Source organism: Scardinius erythrophthalmus (genome assembly GCF_964197995.2).
Source record: "Scardinius erythrophthalmus genome assembly, chromosome: 11".
In the NCBI taxonomy this organism is placed as follows: Eukaryota; Metazoa; Chordata; class Actinopteri; order Cypriniformes; family Leuciscidae; genus Scardinius; species Scardinius erythrophthalmus.
Window position 1 is genome coordinate 9,846,785 of NC_138231.1, and position 18,691 is coordinate 9,865,475.

Below are 18,691 nucleotides of genomic sequence, written 5' to 3' on the forward strand. Positions count from 1 at the left end.
TCAATGATAGCACAACTTCAAATGATTAGCATTCAACTTCACCCTCATCTGGATGAAAACTAAAAGAATATGTTAATATTAAGAATAGTACTCTTCAATTTCAATAATATATACGAAAAATCAGATGAGCATGACTGCTGTTCTATATATTCTTATCCTAAACCATTTAGGTTTAAAATGGACATAAATGTGGTTTCAGACCATTGTGTATCGGCACTCTTGTCCAATCAGATCGGAAGACTGGAACCATGTAATTTGTATGTTTTTTGTATAATTATTAAGCAAGACCAACAGCATGACTTCGAGTGACATATTACTTTAGTGACGAGTTACTTACATTTTAGACACAATAAGTTAATTTGGTTTTGCTCCACCAAAAAAAAAAAAAACATTGGGTTTCCGTACAACACAAACATAGCAGTTTTTGAATGAATCAAAGATTGAAGTGAATGATTCAATGGCTCACTCAGTCACTGGTTTCATTCTCAAATGAACCGAACGAATTAATGACCTGTGATGCAACCAACAGAGTCAGTGAATAATTCCCATCTCTAAAGCACAGCTTGTCCATCTGTCTTGGAACAAGAAAACAATTGGACAATTGGAGTAATGTAAACTGTGAAATGCCCCAGTGACTTTGGACTACTGGAAAACAGTTGGAGCGCTTGACAAAAAAGGAAATTATTAAAATATTGTGCCATTTTTATTTTGTGTAAAAATCACACAGCTGCTAGTTCATTCTGCAGAGACACATCCATGCAGTTAAACATTTATGATCCCACAGCCATTATATGAGGAATTAAATAGAATATTTGCTGTTAGTCAGCAATTAATGCAAATTTACATACGAGATCAAAAGGTGTGTATCATACAATATACAACATACCCCTGATACAGTAAATCAGCCTGAACAGCAGGGAGAAAAGGCTCACCTTGATTTAACATAGGGGACACATTACTGTGAAAACCTGCACACCAGGAAGTAAGGCTTTAAGGATGAGTAAAAGAAAAAGACAGACATCAGTCAAAATGAATGAATGAGAGACATGGCGCAAATCTATGTAACAACACAAACGTCACACTAATTCAGACGTTACAGATACAAATCAAGTGGTTCATCGTTAAGAGCCGTTTTATACAAAATGAGATTGTGAATGACATGCAAAAACAGCGACGAGAAAAGACAAATGAAAGCCGAAGGGGAGAAAGTGCAGTCATTGTTTCAGGTCTCACAATTACGTACTAATGATGTCACAGAGTTTATGATGCAGATGATGTACCGTATGCGGTACAGCCAACATTTGAGACTGAGAGAGGAACATCTGCTATCCCGGGGTGAAAGACTGTACAAGGTCGAACGGGTCGTTTTGTTATACCAAAACAGAGTGTGTTAAGAGAAGGAAATAAAACAGCCTTTGATGCCATTCATTTGTAACGGTTGTCCTCAAACTCACTCTCGTGCACATGAAACAAACACACACAATGTGCCGTCCATTGGTATGGCAAGGAAGAAATATTAAAGGGTTAGTTCATCCAAAAATAATTCTGTCATTTGCTCCAAATCGTTCAAACCCGTATGAGTTTCCTTCATCCGTGTATCAAAAAAGTGAATTTTCAACTCTTAAATTTAATAAAAGTAAATGAGGGCTAACAAACAAAAGCAGCATTAAAGTATCAGCTTATTTAAATTGTGCATTATATTTCAAAATTATTTCAGCCATAAAATAGATTTTACTTGAGGAACAGACTTAAGCCGTTATTTGTAATTCTCTTTGCCGTTTTGTCATAAGAGAGGTAGCACTGTGCATTTCATTTGATTTAGTTTGAATCCTTTTAATGATTCAGTTGATCCAGATAAAAATAAAAATAAACGAATGAATCGTTCACAAATTTGACTGATCCAGTTCATTAGTTTAACTCAATGACTTAACTAGAGCAGAAAATAAGCTTCTGTTCCTTGTGAAAAGCAATCATATAACTACAAAACTTTTGAAATATAGCACACAAGTTTTTATGACGACTTTTTTGGTGTTTCTTTTGTATTTGTAGAGCTTGACAGCCCTAGAGCTCATTTACTTTCATCATTTGGAAAAAGATCAGCCAGGACATTCTTAAAAAAAATTAAAAGTCATACAGGTTTGCAATGACATTTTTGGATGAACTGTCCCTTTAACAAGTGCCTGTCAGAATCAGTTTACTGAAGCATACTTTTGAAATAATATGATCTCCCAAAAATCAGTTCTCCCCTTTTTAGGACCAGCGCATGGCCTCATATGATTGTCTGAGCACACACGGGTGCCCTAACATGGAAGAACATGACAAGCTGCCTCGAGACTCTGGAGAACAGGAGGGGAAGAGTCTCCTTCATGTTAACCAGAATTACAGCCTCTTGCCGGCCATGACATCAGGCTCTTGCCTCACACACTAAATATAATGTCTGGGGTATTACATATACAACCACTCATACTTTCTGTTTCATCAAAGTGCCATAACGGATAATAATCTTGGGCCCCATCCCTCTGAATGGCTGTGCGAGACAGAACGGTCTGGAGTAAGCAGCGATTTTGTCTCATCTCACACAGTCAGCAGAGGAGTGGAGACGGGTGAAATGGACATCCTGCCAGAGGATCCAACAGACCACTCAAAAAAAAAGAAAAAAAAAAAAGAAAAAAAAAAAAGGGGTAATCACGCTTTCATTACACACATTCAATCTCAAGCACGCGCACACTCCAGTTACAAATGCGAAAAAGGTCTAAGCTGTTCCAGTTGCACTTCAAGAGATATTCTTTCTTCTAGCAGGTCCTAAGAAGACAAAATTTGGGAAAGACGAATCGTCACACTTATGAACAGTATGTTTTATAAAACTTGTGGTCACATTCAAAACACGTCTCACAATACCTTCAACTGTTGCTGTAATTCACTGTTGAGTCTGGCTAAAACTGTATTCGTTTCTTTGTTTCTTCTAATGGAAGCCTGGATTGCCTTTTTATCCTTACCGATAGACCTGTTTTTATAAAGGAAGCACACATTAGGATACAAGCAAACATTGTATCCAGAATTTTTTATTGCATTTTTTTTATTAATTGTTGTGAAAATATTGCCACAATAAAAATAAAACATTCAGTTTTCTTTCCTGGTGGATTGACCCTTGAGCTTACCGTGGAATTGAGGGCTGGGTTGCTAGAACAGTGGCTATGACGTTAGACTTTTGCGGAAGGTCCTCCACATCTGGTCTGAGCTCATCTTCTGATTTCAGTCTTCGACGGACCGGTTTGGGAGGTGGGGCCAATGGAGTGGATACTTTGGCCTATGGATAACATACATTGAAGTATTATAAATGCTGAAGCAATATGCGATATAAAGACTGGTTGGAGGAGACTGGCTTACAGAGTTGACAGTGGTTGCATTTCGTTCTTCTGCCTGAACATCGTTCTTTGCTGTTCTCATCGTCCCGGCAGCTTCTGCACATCTTTCTGCCTGTATTTATAAATATGTATAAATATATAAACTACAGTTCAAAAGTCTGAAGTCAGTGAGATATTAGTATTAATACTTTTATTCAGCAAGGATGCATTAAATGGATCAAAAGTGAAAGAACTACAAAACATTCAAATAAATGCTGTTCTTTGAGGAACTTTCGATTTATAAAAAAATCTTGAAAAAATATCATTTTCCACAAAAAGAAAATACAAAGATAGAAGAAAAGACATAAGAAAACACAACTGTTTTCAATATTGATGATAATAAGAAATGTTTCACTAAATCAGCATATTAGAATGATTTCTGAAGGATCATGGGACACTAAAGTAGTGTTGTCAAAAGTACCGACTTCGGTAACAAGTCGGTAATGAAATTTAAAACGTGACGCTTTGAGCGCTGTTGAGCGGAATCATAAACAACTCTGATTGGCCATTGTGTTCACGTGCTCATTAGATATGTCTGTGATTGCTACAATGATCAACGCACGGAAGCGTTTGAGAGCACACGGAAGTGTTTGAAAGTTTGTTTTTTTTTAAATGGGAGTGGGAGCTTTTGAAAGCACAAGCAGCCTTTTATCAGCGGACCAGTCCGCCTATAGACGCCTGCTTTCAAACGCTCCCGTGTGTATGCAAGCGCTCGGTGAAGAACGTCACTGATGTATATTTACAACATGTTTTTGAAGCGCTGATCATTGCAGCCAATCACAGACATATTTGATGAGCGTGTGAGTACAATGGGCAATCAAAGGTGTTCAACAGCGCTCAAAGCGTTACATTTTTTCAATTTCAGTACCGACTTGGTACCGATTCCAAAGTCGGTACTTTTGACAACACTAGACTGAAGACTGGAGTAATGATGCTGAATATTCAGCTTTGCCATCAGAGGAATAAATTACATTTTAAAATAAAAAAACAGGTATTTTAAATTGTAATAATATTTCACAATATTACTGTTTTAACTGTATTTTTGATCAAATTAATGCAGGCGTAGTGAGCATAAGAGACTTCTTTCAAAAGCAATAAAATAAAAAAATAAAAAAACTTACTGACCTCAAACTTTGTATGTTTCTTTATAAGAAATGTATTGTTTACTTGTTTTATACACATTTTTTGCATATATTTATACAGAAAAAAACAATCATAATCAGTCATTAAAGTAACATATGGTTCCATTTGTACCTGTCCACTATCAGATGGGTTCTCTCCATCATCTTCCGGCTGGTCCACAGCAAAAGCCTTGAACTGGCTGAAGTCAGCAAAGTTGGGCTGTTCTGGCATCTGATGGGGTGACGTGCTGGTATGTGCTGGAAGACCATCTCCCTCTACTGAACGGTGACCATGTGGCACTGATGTCTGGGGATTTGAGAATTAGATATTGCATTACTCTTTTAAAGAAAGAAAGCGAAATAGATATCTAATTGTCTGAAAGCAGTTTATACAGCATTGCTAACCACTGGGCTGTACCTGTGTGGGCAGTGGTCTCGGAGGCACTGCGGGGGGGAAGGCGACTACACCTGGCTGCTGTGAACCTGCTGGAGAAGTTATTACAAAAGACAACTTCAGCTTTTACGAACCGTACCCCAAAAAACAGGAAGCTATGAGTTACTTAATAACTGTTTGTGTGCATGTATACCTGCAGGGACAGCAGCAAAGTTTCGGTTCATGTCTAGAGAGGAGGACCGTGAGTGAGAGGCGTGGGGGCGGGGCGGAGGTGGGGGCGGAGCCACAACCTTCAGTCCTTCCGGAGAGGTGCCAGAGTGAGACCTGTAAAAGTATGAGCTGTTAGTATTTTTTGGCTGGCAAAACTCACATCTAAAGCACTAAATCATTTCCAAATCTAATCCATGTTAATCTGAGTTTTTCTTTAAGCCATGACAACACAAACACTAAGATGAACACAGATCAAAGTGAGTCTGAATTTGGTGCCACAACAAGAAGTAAAGTACCTTTGTCTGTTCACAGCATTGGAAATGGGCTCTTGATCAGATGTAAATGAATCTGAGCTGCTATAGCCATCTCCTGAGGAAAGTAAGGGTAATGGTTTCGAATGAATTACATAAGAAGATCAGCCAATTAAATACTTGAATAGTCCAGATGTACTTACCAACATTGGTACCAGGAAACTTTATAGATACTGCTAGCTTGGTCTCGTCAGAAAGTTCTGGTGGTTTCGCCATTAACGGACTAGTTGGATGTGTGTGATCTGTTAAAACAAGAGTAAATAACTAAATTTGTTTAATAACCAAATTATTACAGATTTCCATTTTGTAACTACAGTACAGTTCAAAGTTTGTGTTAAGAAAGATTTTTTTAAAGCAATTAAGGTAACACTTAACACGTAACTGAACTTCTACAGCATTTATTATTAATTGTTAATTTCAACATTTGCTAATACTTATTAAAATACAAAAAGTTGTATTTATTAACAGTTAATGCACTGCAAATTAATATGAACAAAGCTGTATTTTTAACTAAAGTTAACAAATACAGTAACAAATATATTGCTCATGGTTAGTACCTAACCTAACGACTGAGTCAGTCCACTAAACAACACACTTAACGATTAGTGAGTCACGACGGGACATTCTGCCAATCTCAACTGTGCGAGATCTTGTACCAAAACAAACATGGATGTCAACAGACAGCTGCCGCTACTTATTTGCAGTGCAATTTGTGCAGAAAAAAACTGGAAAAACCCTGCAGACAACACTGGTGTTTTCATTTATGAAACGTTAAACATAACTTGAATAAAAAAAGTCCTGTTTCTCTTTCACGTCTTCTTTTTGCAATTATCGCCTATAGACACATTTCATTATGTATTTCCTGATTGTTATTCTCAAATCAGGATTTAAAAACGAATTGGTTCTGAGCAAAAAACACTGGGCTATTTTTCCATTCCAATTCCAGAGTTAAAAAGTTACCGGTTACAATTAAATATAAAATACTGCTTTATTTATTCAGAAACAGAAGTCATTTAAAATGTTATTTCTAGATTTTAATTTAATCAGTCAACAGTAAATGTACAATGTTCCCAAAACTATTTAATGGGACATTTGACAGAAGAGCTGCAGAGATAATCAAGGAACGGTATCTCCTCATCATATTTTCTCAAATATATTAGATATAATTAAAGTGTATATATAAATTATTTAATTTACAAATGTCATGTTTGTGATTTGTTTTATTCATTAGACTATTTAAATTAGTACATATTCAGAAACAAGTGCAGTTATATAGCCTACATAAGGTACCATTTTATTTTTTTCTGTTTAAAGACTCTACTTTTATTAGACAGCTACTTAATATTCTTTTTAAAATGAGAGAACTCACAGCTTATTCAGAATTTTTACAGAATAGAGTTTCACTTTTTTTTCCATCTACAGAACAAAATGAATAGCCTAAAAACAATTAACTTACAATGTTAACTTATGTTTCTTTTGTATTATTTCATAAGTCGTCGTTGACAAAATTTCAAAAAATTTGTTAGGGGACGCATGTCCACAGCATAGTCGCCGGCGTCAGTCACAAATATTAAACATGTTTAATAAAAATCTTTGTGAGGACGACTGGCAAACAGCTGGTTTTTAAATTCTAAGACTAGAATTTTTAGACTGCACACCACATGACTTTAAACAACGACTGAGCGCAACTGGAACAAACTCTATCTGTTTGAGCATAATCAAAGTCGTAACAACCAAATTACATTCATAATCAGCCTGACAGTTGTGTAGTGGATGGTTGCTAGGGCGTTGCCGAGGAGTTCTGGTGTTTTAGTGTTTTTATGTGGTTTCTAAGTGGTTGCTTGTTAAGGTCAAAAAAAGCCCAATCCTAAGTCATATGGAAGATTTGGATTTTGGTACTTTCTTCAATGCAGGCCAATGAGATTTTTTAATCCACCAAGTGAAAATTCATTCTAAATGTCTAACCAAAAGTATGAGCAATAGAAATAGTGATTAAGATAAGAGAATACACCAAAAGTAATTGAGAACAAAACATACACATTTTACAAAAGTGCCTATTGAATTTGCATTGTAAATGGACGCACCACTTCCAGTTCTCTTGAGCTCCATCTCTTGCATGTGGATCTTGCTGGGTGTCATACGAATGGGCACAGGGTGGACTATTGCTGTATCCTAAAAAGAAACAAGCACAACTGCTGCTGTCGTAAAACTACAATTGTGTTCCATTCAACTTCACGAAGATTTGTCATCTCAGTCGTAAAGAACAACGAATAGTTAAGAACCTGGCACTGAGTAACTAAATCATTGTATCACATCAAAAGACTTCAAGAACAACACTCTCAAAGGACAGCCAGCCAGAGATATCACTTGGATTACATGATACAGTATGAAAGAAAGAGCATGAAAGAATTATCTGTAAGCTCAGCAAGCAAAAGAAAAAAACAAACAAAAACGAATAATTTGATGAAGGCACTGTGGCTGTGAATTTATCCTGAGGACATGCGCTCTCAGAGAGAATTTACAGAGTACTGGGTTAATGAATATCATTAATCATGAAAGAGCACTGAGTGATTGACTTACAGGGTCAGCTGGTGCAATGTTAGAATCAAATTGGGTCAGAGTTTGTGAGCTTGAGGAGCGTTCGCTAAAAGTCTCCCACTGCTGGAGAGACAGAGCAGAAACATGTCAGCAAGGTGGAGCCACTCCACTCCTCACACAAGCAAACAGAGACCATAATACAACAACAGTATGCCCTCTGACTGTTAGGAGAAACCCGTGATTTGTCTTGCATTGTACTGTAGTTTATTCTCTGGTGTCAACAGAGGAACAATTAAACAATTGTTGGGTGGGAGGGAGAATGTCACATTTTATTTCCTTATTACAATGATCAGTTTGGTAGAAAAAGGTAGCCGTCATCAAAAGAACCCCCAATAATTATATCCAGTAGATCAAAACATTATTGACCTGATTAAAGGTGAAGTGTGTCATTTCCACGGCACTTGCGTTTTCAAATGGAATTGCAAAACAAATTACTATTCAAACAGGCTTTCTGAACACTCTTCCCGTCTGGCATTGGTTGGCGAAACAGATAGTCCAGCCCTAAACTCCACTGCCATTGGCTGAGCCAATACTGCTGTGTAAGTCCAGTCGGGATGCTCAAACATATATTTTGAAAGCTCCACAGAGCCACAGTTTCACACTTTCTTTTAGAAATGAAATCAACCTATAAATCTCTTAACAGTTATTATAATATCTCAATAAAATCACACACTTCACCTTCAAAAAGAACTGAAAGATGGCATAAAAATCAAAACATACCCTATTTACTATTTTCTTAAAGGGATAGTTCACCCAAAAAGTTTTTTTAAATGGGCTTTCATAGAATTGGGTTTATTTTCATCATCTTCAATCAAAATGTAATAACCTACTCTACTTTCATTACAGCTTTATGCTGACCTAAACCTTGACATAACCTTGAAAAATAATGGCAACAACAAAATTATAGCCCATCGTCTTGGTTTAAAGTGCCCCCAATCCAATCAAATTCTGCCATTGTTCCCCACTGAATATTTAGTTTTACTTGGAAATGTTTCACTTTACGGAGTATTCTAGGTTTTATCTAAAACTAAAAAGATTTATTTTAAAAATGTGACTTCAGGTCAGCAGTTTTGACTACAAGGACAACACATTCACAACATCACAGTGAAGCATTAACGGTCACGACAATTCTCATGTGAGTGTTACATGTGATGAGATGAAAGTGTGCTTCACTAGCACCTCTTTCTTCCAAGCAGAAGTGTATTAGTTTTATTTTCCCATAAAGACAAATGAAGATAGAAATACAAATATCAGTGACAGAGGTAAGGTACATAAGAGTACTCCACAGTCCAAACCTCATTGTTCTGGTTGAGCTCAGGCCAGTTCTGGTTCAGGGAAGGCATGGAAGGAGACTTATTTGGAGTGACTTCCACAGGGGAAGCAGAGAAGCTAACCTCAGTAGCAGGTTCTGGAACTCCTGTAACATACATACAGACAATAAAAACTTTATGCAGACACCTGATAGTCATTCAGCATAATAATAGAACAAGCAGAACAATAATTTGCATCTAAAACAGCAAACTTCACAAGGACTCCCAGGGGTCCCAAGGGCATATTCTATGCTCCATTTTAATATGCGAATCTGTTGCTAAGAGACAGGCTCACATCCTGTGAAGCTTTTATTGGAATACTGGAATTAGAAGCAAGTTTGTTCTCCATCCACAATGAAAGTAAAATGCCGGGAACTGACAAAACCACAATAATTGTAACATATTTTTGGTTTAATATACAGATTTTGGACCAATTACATTAGACTTAATTTAAAATCACTTTAAACTCTGTCTATGTAAAAGAAAAGAGAGTATGACAACCCACACAACAAATGAACATTCAACTAAAAGGTTTCTGAAATGTTTTTGAAAGATGTCTCTTATGGCCACTTAAGCTGCATTTATTTATTTACAGAAAAAAAAAAAAATATATGGTGAAATATTATAAAATTATTTTATATTTTAAAATATAATTTATTCCTGTGATGGCAAAGCTTTTCAGCAGCCATTAAAGCGTCAGATGATCCTTCAGAAATCATATGCTGATTTCTGATAATCTAATATGCTGATTTAATGTTCAAGTAACATTTCTTATTATCATCAATGCTGAAAACTGTTCAATGTTTTTGTGGAAACCGTGATTTTATTTTATGAATAACAAGATCAAAAGAACAGCATTTATTTGAAATATAATTTTTTGTAAAGTCTTTACTGTCACTTTGAATAAATGTAACATGCCCATGCTTTAAAAATACAAAATAAAATAAAAAATCAGTGAAATGTTATGAAATAAGGGCTCCACATAGCCCAATTTTGAAGCTGTGTTTAGCGTGAGGCTTTTCTGCTTACCTGCTGAGTCATCCAAGTCAATAAGCTTTGGCATTAGGCTCTCGGGGAGCTTTTCAGGAAGGTCATAACCATTTTTCCTAGCGACTACGAGATGAAATGCAGCACAAAACTCATCCAGGGTCAGTGCACCATCTTTATCAAAATCTGATAGCTCCCTGCAAGGTAAAGCAGGTCAGTCAGTCAATACAGATAAGATGAATATTTTAAGGTACAAAGAAGCAGATGGCAGGGACAACTTCCTTTTTCAAAGACAGGACATGAACAAATCGAATGCAAATGACAAGGATTATTAACATATGCAGTTTTCGAGTAGGCTAATGTCCTTGGATACACATCTGTTTAAAGGGATCGTTCACCCAAAAATGAAAAATTTGTCATTTCCTCACACTCATGTTGTTTTAAACCTGTATGAGTTTCTTTCTTCTGTTGAACACAAAAGAAGTTATTTTAAAGAATGTTGGTAATCACACAGTTGATGGTAGCAACTATGGAAGTCGATGGCTACCGTTAACTGTCTAGTTACCAAAATATCTTCTTTTGTGTTCAACAGAAGAAAGAAACTCATACAGGTTTAAAACAACATGAGGGTGAGTAAGTGATGAGACACTTATTGGGTGAACTATCCCTTTAAGGCAATATACACCAAGGTCATCCAAAATAAACAAAGAGAAAGACAATGTAACCCTTCAATGGAAAACTACTTACCAAATGTGAGACAGTTCTAGAATAGGCAGTTTCGACTTCGTAAAGAATTCCTTCGCGGCAGAGCCTGAACAACAGAGGACGGATGCATTTTTAGGTTGGTAAGTTCAGCAGATAGGCAGTTACTGTTCAAAATGAGGTCTCAATTACCAGGGATTAAACCAGTGAGATCTGCCTGAATGGTCTTAAACTGGTTTATGTAATACTGTCTTTGCTCATCTGTGATTTTCCAGGGGTCATCGTAACCGCTGGTCTGTCTTTGGATTTCATTTGTGATCATTGCAGACATCACAGTCCTTCCTGTTGTGCTCTCCGGCTGGAAAAGAAGAAGGAAAAATAAGAATTAGATTTTGTAAAGTACCTGTATATGTAAACTACAGTTTAAAAGTTTGGGGTTGGTAAGATTTTTTTAAACAGTATAAACAACTGCTCAGCTACCACCTTTTTAAATTCCTTGTATTACTGGTAATTCGCTGGACATGCATCCACTTGGGCTTTGGCAAATATTTAATATAGTCTACTTTTGTGCTGCCGTGCACACAAAATTAAACATCTGTTCTGCCACAGAAGCCTTGGTTCCAGCAGGCTATTGGTGACAGACTTCATTGTATACATAAATGTATACATGGAGGCCTGCACTCTTTTACCTGAGCTGAGGGGGGATGCATTGGAAGTGTGCTGGAGGGAGGGGTGTCTGTAAAGCTGACCCAAGTTTCTTGGACAGGAGGGGGTGAATGGGCGGACCACATCCCGTCACCTGTTACTGGTCCTTAAACAAGACACAGATAAGGGAAAGATAAAGAAAAAAAAATTGGACTGACTCAATTAAACAAATTATACATCAACATTTAGTAAGAATCTAGTACATCTTGTGACCTTTAATATTAAACCAGTATAACAAACTGATCTTTAAGTTAGATTTGCCTAGGACTTGCTCAGGTACACAGAAATAAGAGCAACACTTTATAATAACTTTTATTAATAGATAATTACCACATCAATATTAAATATTATATTACAATATTTAAATAAATCTATAATATATATTTTTTTTAATGTTGACAAGGAAAGTTATTCTGTTTCCAAAATAATAAATGATGCCATTATTAAACAGAATACCTGGCTGTGCTTCTCTAAAAGGTGGCCAAACAACTCCTGGCACAGAGGGCTGTCTGTCCACGTTTCCACCGCTGGCCTGGCGTTTGTGCTTCCTCCAGGCAAGGGGCGAAGTGGGAGGGGACTGGTGCGGCGACACTACGGGAGATGTGGTGTCCGGCTGGAGCCAGAGATAAACAAAATTAATTACTTAGTAATTCTTTTGGCCAAACAGATGGCCTCAGAACTGAAGATACATGGTGGAGCTAACAAGTAGTCATTTAACAGATCTGAGACAGGACATACAGTACAGGACATATAGAAACTCCATGAAGCAGCCAGGAGTTAATTGCCATGGCACAGTTCAATGATCGTCCCTTTGTGAGTTTCAAACTTGCAACACTTTACCTCTTAAAACTTCCTGTTTTATCTTGTGCCATTTTTTGCTTTCAGCATCAAAGACTGAAATTCATGACAAAAAAAAATATATATATATATATATATTTTTTCTATTTAAATAACATTTTTTGTTTTCACAATAGGCTATACAATTATTTAACTACAATGTTTTAAGTTAAATGCTAATATAAGTTAAATAATAATATTAGATATTTAAAACATTTTATTAAAATAATGGCATATGGCCTTATACGTATAGTCTCAAGTAGCCGCTTTTTAATAGACCCCAAATGAATAGACATTGTTTTAGTTTTCAAGTAAACGAACAGTCAATATTGTTGTCCTATTAATATTAACAACATAAGACAATGACAGATCTAGCTGACTACATTCACCCTAAAAGGCCAAAAGAACAGGTTTTTTTCTTCTTCATATTTTGACATATTTAATGATAGTACGTGGGATATATGCTGTAGTACCTGAGGATCAACAGTGGGCACACAGGGCTGAATCATCTCGTGCGCTGACACTTTTTTGGCTTGCACTCGGACTGGAGGTCTAGGGAAGTAGTGCCCCTGATTCTCTGCGTCTGCGAACATGACCGCGTGCCTCGTCTCCTGCTCGTTCTTGCCCATCACAAAGCGAGGGAGGGGCAGATCCCTGACTGCAAACACAACTCCACATTAGACTTTTACACACAGAGCCAGATTTAATATTCAGCTACTGTCAGCACTACTAAACTGTTTTTAGGTCGAATGTTTTCATTACTAACTTTAAAATCAATGGAACAGAAATCAATAGAAACCAAGTTCATCCCAAGCATATCTAAACTCCAGGGCACTGTCAGCAATTTCCTGTTGACTGTGACTTTGTGTTCTTGCAGTATCTTCAAGGCTATGAGTCGGGTCTTATTTCCTGCTTATTTATACCACTGTCAGTATCTCATTCTTTTACAAGGTCTTGTGCCTAACCTTCCAAAATTCATGTAGAGCATTTGCACAGGGCTTCCTGTTTGGGACTGGGTATGTGCATATATTATATTATATTATATTATATATATATATATATATATATATATATATATATATATATTAGAGTTCAGATGCAAAAGCCTCTAAGTGCCATCTGAAATTTTCTTCTAGAATGATCATTTTTATCAAGCTTGTTTATTTAAGTTCAGTAATTTCACTTAAATGGCAATTAATAGGTAATTTTCATTGCCATTTAAGTGAAATTACTGAACTTAAATATACGAGCTACATAAAAATTATCATTCTAGAAGAAAATTTCAGATGGCACTTAGAGGCTTTTGCATCTGAACTCTTCATATATATACACTGACACAGTTTCCTGAGGTCTTAGTAAGACAACTGTGACATTTTTTGGTCAAATAGTGTTCAGTGCTCGTCTGTGCAGCCAACGACAGAACAGTTTGAATGCTTTGCTCGAACTTTCGCCATTGCGTTAGTACTGGTTACACTGCTGTCGCTTGCGAATGCGTAAACCAAATGGCGGCGCCGTGGGTGGAAACGTGCAGATTAAGGGGCGGTAATATTATAATAAGATCCCCTTCCTACGTCAGAAGGGGAACGAAATCTGATCGGCTTTATTTTTCGACATGCTTGGAGAGAAAGGCTAACCAAAACAAAGTAACTGGTTTGTCACTTTTCACGTTTTCTGGGTTGGTAGATGCACCGGGGACCCGATTATAGGACTTCAACACGGAAAAGGTTATATTTTCATGATGTGTACCCTTTAAATCTGACGACGCATCTCGAATATGGTTTGTTGAAAATAACGAATAAAACAGGCCGTATTCGGTGTGATAGAAATATTTTATGTAATGGGTTTTTTCAACATAAAATGTACAGAGAAATGCAGACTAAGATGACACACCTAACACGTTTTTTGCAGTGAGAGGCACCTTTTTTCGATTGTTTTCCTATGGCAGTGAGCATTCTGCGCACTGTTTATATGCCCCAGGCGCCTCGCGTTTTATTGCCTGCTGCGCCTCGCGTTTTTGCAGTTGAAAAAAAAAGCAACTCAGAGCGGAAAAAGCGCCCGACGTCATTGCGTGCCAATTGTCATTGCCAATCGAATGAATGGAGAGGCGGGCCTTCCGTTGTAGTGATGAAAACTACAGTTGCTTTGAACGCACGGAGAGTGCGATGATGGAGGATAAACTTGTGGTGCTTTCGCGGGTTACCAGGAGCTTAACGACTTCACGAACCGTAACTACCACAATGTTAACAGAAAGTAAATAAAGTTAATAAAAGGCTGATTTGACGTTTACTTGACTGACAGGATAGCTGTGTTGGTGGTGGTTGCGATAAAAAACGCAGGGCACTGCTTGTCTGTGTGATCGGGGCAGTGCTGTGCACCTCGCGTTTTCGAACCTGAAAAACACGTTAGGTGTGATCGGGGCCTAAGGATGCTCAGGTCAAAGGCCATATATACTTAACCTTTTTGGTGCTTAACACAGTAGAACTAACAGTCATATGATTAGCTTAGATCATTATACAAACCAATCACCAGAACAAATCACAGTGAAGAAGACTTGCAGACAGCGAGCAAAGAATGAGTTCTCTTTTAAGTCTTGCGCTTGAACAGACAAATTCTCACAAAAATGATGTCCGACACACCCGGTTTGGCGAGTATCCTAGCAAACACAGCAGGTTATGTCTTAAGTGAATGTAAACAGTAGAGATAGAACGCATGCGTTCAGTATCAGTGTACTGGATCCGTTGCATTATGTCTTAAAGTGACAGCAGCCTAATATTCCTGCAAGTGTTTTTAATGTTAATCAAACAACATAAGACAAGGAAATCCCTCACTGCTCTTGACTAAATAGCTTTTGTAACTTTAATAATGATTAATCTCCATTCACTGAAGATTATATGCAGTTATTTATTTACATTTGATTACTTTATTCAATTTCTGTACCAGAAGACTACTGTTAGATCTGAAAAACTTAAAAAACACCATTTATTTTATTTGTATCTTTGCTCTATTGTATTTATTTGTGCTGTTGCTTTTAGTTTGATTACTATTTTTATCTGACAGGTGGCAAACAGTCATTTTTTCCCCTGAACATAGCTCATACTTAATGAACCGTACCGAAACCATGACACCAAAACAGTGATAAAAACTAAACCATAAGCAATTTGAACAGTTACACCCCTAATAGAGAAAGAGAACAACCATGATAGACAACAAACAAACTGGAACATTTGCATTTGGCTTAAAGGCACAAACAGTTCACAGAAACATACAAATGCAACAGAAAGGAAGTAATTTTTATCCTCTAGTCTAATTCTTGTTATGTAATGGGGCAGCAAATGTCACATTGAATTCATCTGCAAAAAGAGAGTCTGCAATGTTACACGGATGCGATAACTTCACATTAAAATAGTATTTTGATTTGGTGCATACAGTACACACAAGCAGAAATAGCTATAAATAAGCTTTGTTGCTACTCACCACTGTTCAGGGTCTCCACACGCAGGGGCATTCCAGACTGGGCCAGAGCAATGAGCTTCAGTGCAATGTAGAACTGACTCCGACCGAAATGACCGAGACGTGTGGCCCCACAAAGTTCAGTAATCTAAGACAAAGGACACAAAACTTTCAATGAGATAAACGGACCTTAACATCTACACACACAAAAAAAGGTGAACATACAATAACATGACCAGAGGTGAATATAAGTTAATGAAGTAAATGCACATAAATATACAATATACAGCAAAGCACTAAAAATAACTAGCTAAATAACTTTAATATTTTAATGACTCCAGTTACTCCCGTCTTCAGTGTCACATGATCCTTCAAAAATCATTCTAATACACTGCTTTGGAGATCAAGAAAGAAAGAAAAAAATCGTATTATCAGTGTTGAAACAGTGTAATACACTTAGGAGTCTTTGATGAATATAAAGTTTAAAAGAACAGTAGTTGTTTGAAAAAGAAATATTTTATAACATTATAAATGTACTTACTGTGTTTTGATCAATTTAATTCATTCTTAAAGAATAACAGTATTAAATAGTTCTTTAAAATAAAAAAATATATTACTGACCCCTAACTTTTGAACAGTAGTGTGTGTATGTTACAGGCCAGGCCAGGCATAAAATGAAACACTTAAATGTATACATGTAACAAGGGGTCTCTGCTCTCCATCTCTCTATCCGCCAAGGGTCCCTAAAAGGGTCCAGTATGGCCAAACATTCACCAATATAATAGCAGCCTACCTCAGAACAAAAACCTAAAATATTTAATACACATTACTGTGCCTACTTGACTGATTAACAGTTTTCAATCTTAAATGCTAAATATTGATATAAAAATTAATGAAACATGAGAAATCAGAGCAACAACATATAACAAAACGCTAATATCTCACAAGTAAACCTTCAATGAAATGCCCTTGTCAATTACTTTAGTATTACAGATCAATAAATCTGATGCTCAGACAACATTAACAATATAACAATGTCATTTTCACTAGCAACTCATGGACACACCCCTTCACGATCACGAAACTTTGGCCAAAGATCTAGAAGCAACTAGACTAAGAAGACCACAATTTTTTGAAATGTTCATGCTGTGACAATACCCAACCAACAGATGGGTGTTAGCTAATAAGCACCAAATGATGATACAAAAAATCTCTATGACATTTCAAGAACCATCAACCATGTAAGGGGTCTCCCAAAAGAAGCTTATATTATCGACAAGTTATGGACCAGCTGTAATAGAGTTAATACGTTTGAGTGATGTCTAATCCCTTAAATAAAGGATCACACATTATGCATAACACCAAACCTTCTTGTTTGCTATTAATCCTATCAAGTGAGAAAAACACATTTCAAGAGTCATCAACCTTATGGATTTCTTAACATAAGCAGGAAAATACTATTTATGCTTACATTAAAGAGGAAGCAGGCACAACTAATAAGTCTACAGACTTGCACAACAGGAAACAAAGTTTAACTCTCTACAGATGCATCACCAATTCATCTGTGCAACTCGTCAACAATGAGACTGATTCATCACTCCGGTCTAAATACTCTTGACATCGCCCATATGAGCCATTAGAGTCCTTGGCATGTCTGAGACGATGAACTCAAGTCATCAATGCGATTTACTTACGTGTATAAGCATAACAACACATATCTGCTGACTAATACACACACACATATCTGAATTAGATGCATACTCTACCTGAAGCACCACTTCGTTTGAGAGCTGGGCCGCCCGGAAGAGGTCCAGAACTTTGCCATTGGAAGCCACTTTCTTTGTGTTGTCGACATCACAGGAGAGGAAGAGTTCAGAGTAATATTTCTGCTCGACATCGCTCAGTGTTAAACTCTCCATCGTGGCAGCATCAAACCGCAGCTGGTGGCTTCACCTTATCGGGCCAGCGTCTTGCCTTTCGGTTTATGAGCGAGACAAAAAAACTAGCAAAACACAAGTAAGATCCTTCTATGAAATGGACGGACACGAAAGAGGATGCTTTGGGGTGCTTGTTGTTTTTATGTACCGTTAGTCGCTGTCTTTGCTCTTGTCTTTTGGCCCTCGCAAAGTCAACCAAACTAATAGAGCCTGGGACGTTAGAATTAAGCGGTAACAACGTCGAGACTGGGTTCCGCTGTTGCGCTGGCTCTTTAAGAGCTGGATATGGCCGTCGGTGGAACAGTGGAGCTCGTGTAGCCGCTGAATGATGTTAGGAAGAAAGTTTCGGGCTCTTCGGACTGCTTCCCTCTGCAGACAGCGCCGCCATTCCTGGACCCCGTGACGTCATGGCCCAGGCGCGGAGGACCCGGATGGAGTGTGGCGTCACAGATGTGCCGTCAGCTATCGTGTTTAAAAAATCTGCTGCTTCATATCAAAAAGCAAATTCGGCTAATCTAAACCATGTTTTGTTTGCTTATTTTGTTTCTTAAATATATTGGGAATAAGTATAATGAAATCCTCAATCATAATTAATTATTATGATTTAACTTAATACATTTTCTATAATATCTTAAATTGAGACAAAATGTATTATTGTATCGTATTGTATTAAATCTGTAGGGGTGTATAAATATATTCCATTACGTTTGTTGTTGTCTTTTTGT

The 18,691-nt window shown here is 37.1% G+C and overlaps 1 protein-coding gene across 5 annotated transcripts; it reads right to left on the bottom strand.

Moving 5' to 3' along the window:
- Positions 1 to 302: 302 nt before the first annotated feature.
- Positions 303 to 18,391, bottom strand: reps1 (RALBP1 associated Eps domain containing 1). 5 transcript variants are annotated; one of them, XM_081378517.1, is made up of 20 exons: positions 17,796 to 18,391; positions 16,054 to 16,177; positions 13,053 to 13,237; positions 12,199 to 12,355; positions 11,727 to 11,848; positions 11,230 to 11,395; positions 11,083 to 11,146; positions 10,378 to 10,532; positions 9,334 to 9,455; positions 8,021 to 8,101; positions 7,525 to 7,612; positions 5,584 to 5,682; positions 5,426 to 5,498; positions 5,113 to 5,243; positions 4,944 to 5,011; positions 4,659 to 4,832; positions 3,388 to 3,477; positions 3,159 to 3,307; positions 2,899 to 3,004; positions 303 to 2,802 (listed from the first exon to the last, which is right to left on the bottom strand). In XM_081378517.1, exons 1-20 carry the CDS (start codon positions 17,946 to 17,948, stop codon positions 2,734 to 2,736), a joined length of 2,376 nt encoding a protein of 791 aa, XP_081234643.1. In that variant the 5' UTR covers positions 17,949 to 18,391; the 3' UTR covers positions 303 to 2,733. The 5 variants fall into 5 exon arrangements, with proteins under 5 accessions (XP_081234643.1, XP_081234646.1, XP_081234645.1 ...); XM_081378520.1 differs by having other exon boundaries at positions 11,787 to 11,848; positions 17,796 to 18,373; XM_081378519.1 differs by having other exon boundaries at positions 8,021 to 8,098; positions 17,796 to 18,373.
- Between the last annotated feature and the right edge of the window lie 300 nt (positions 18,392 to 18,691).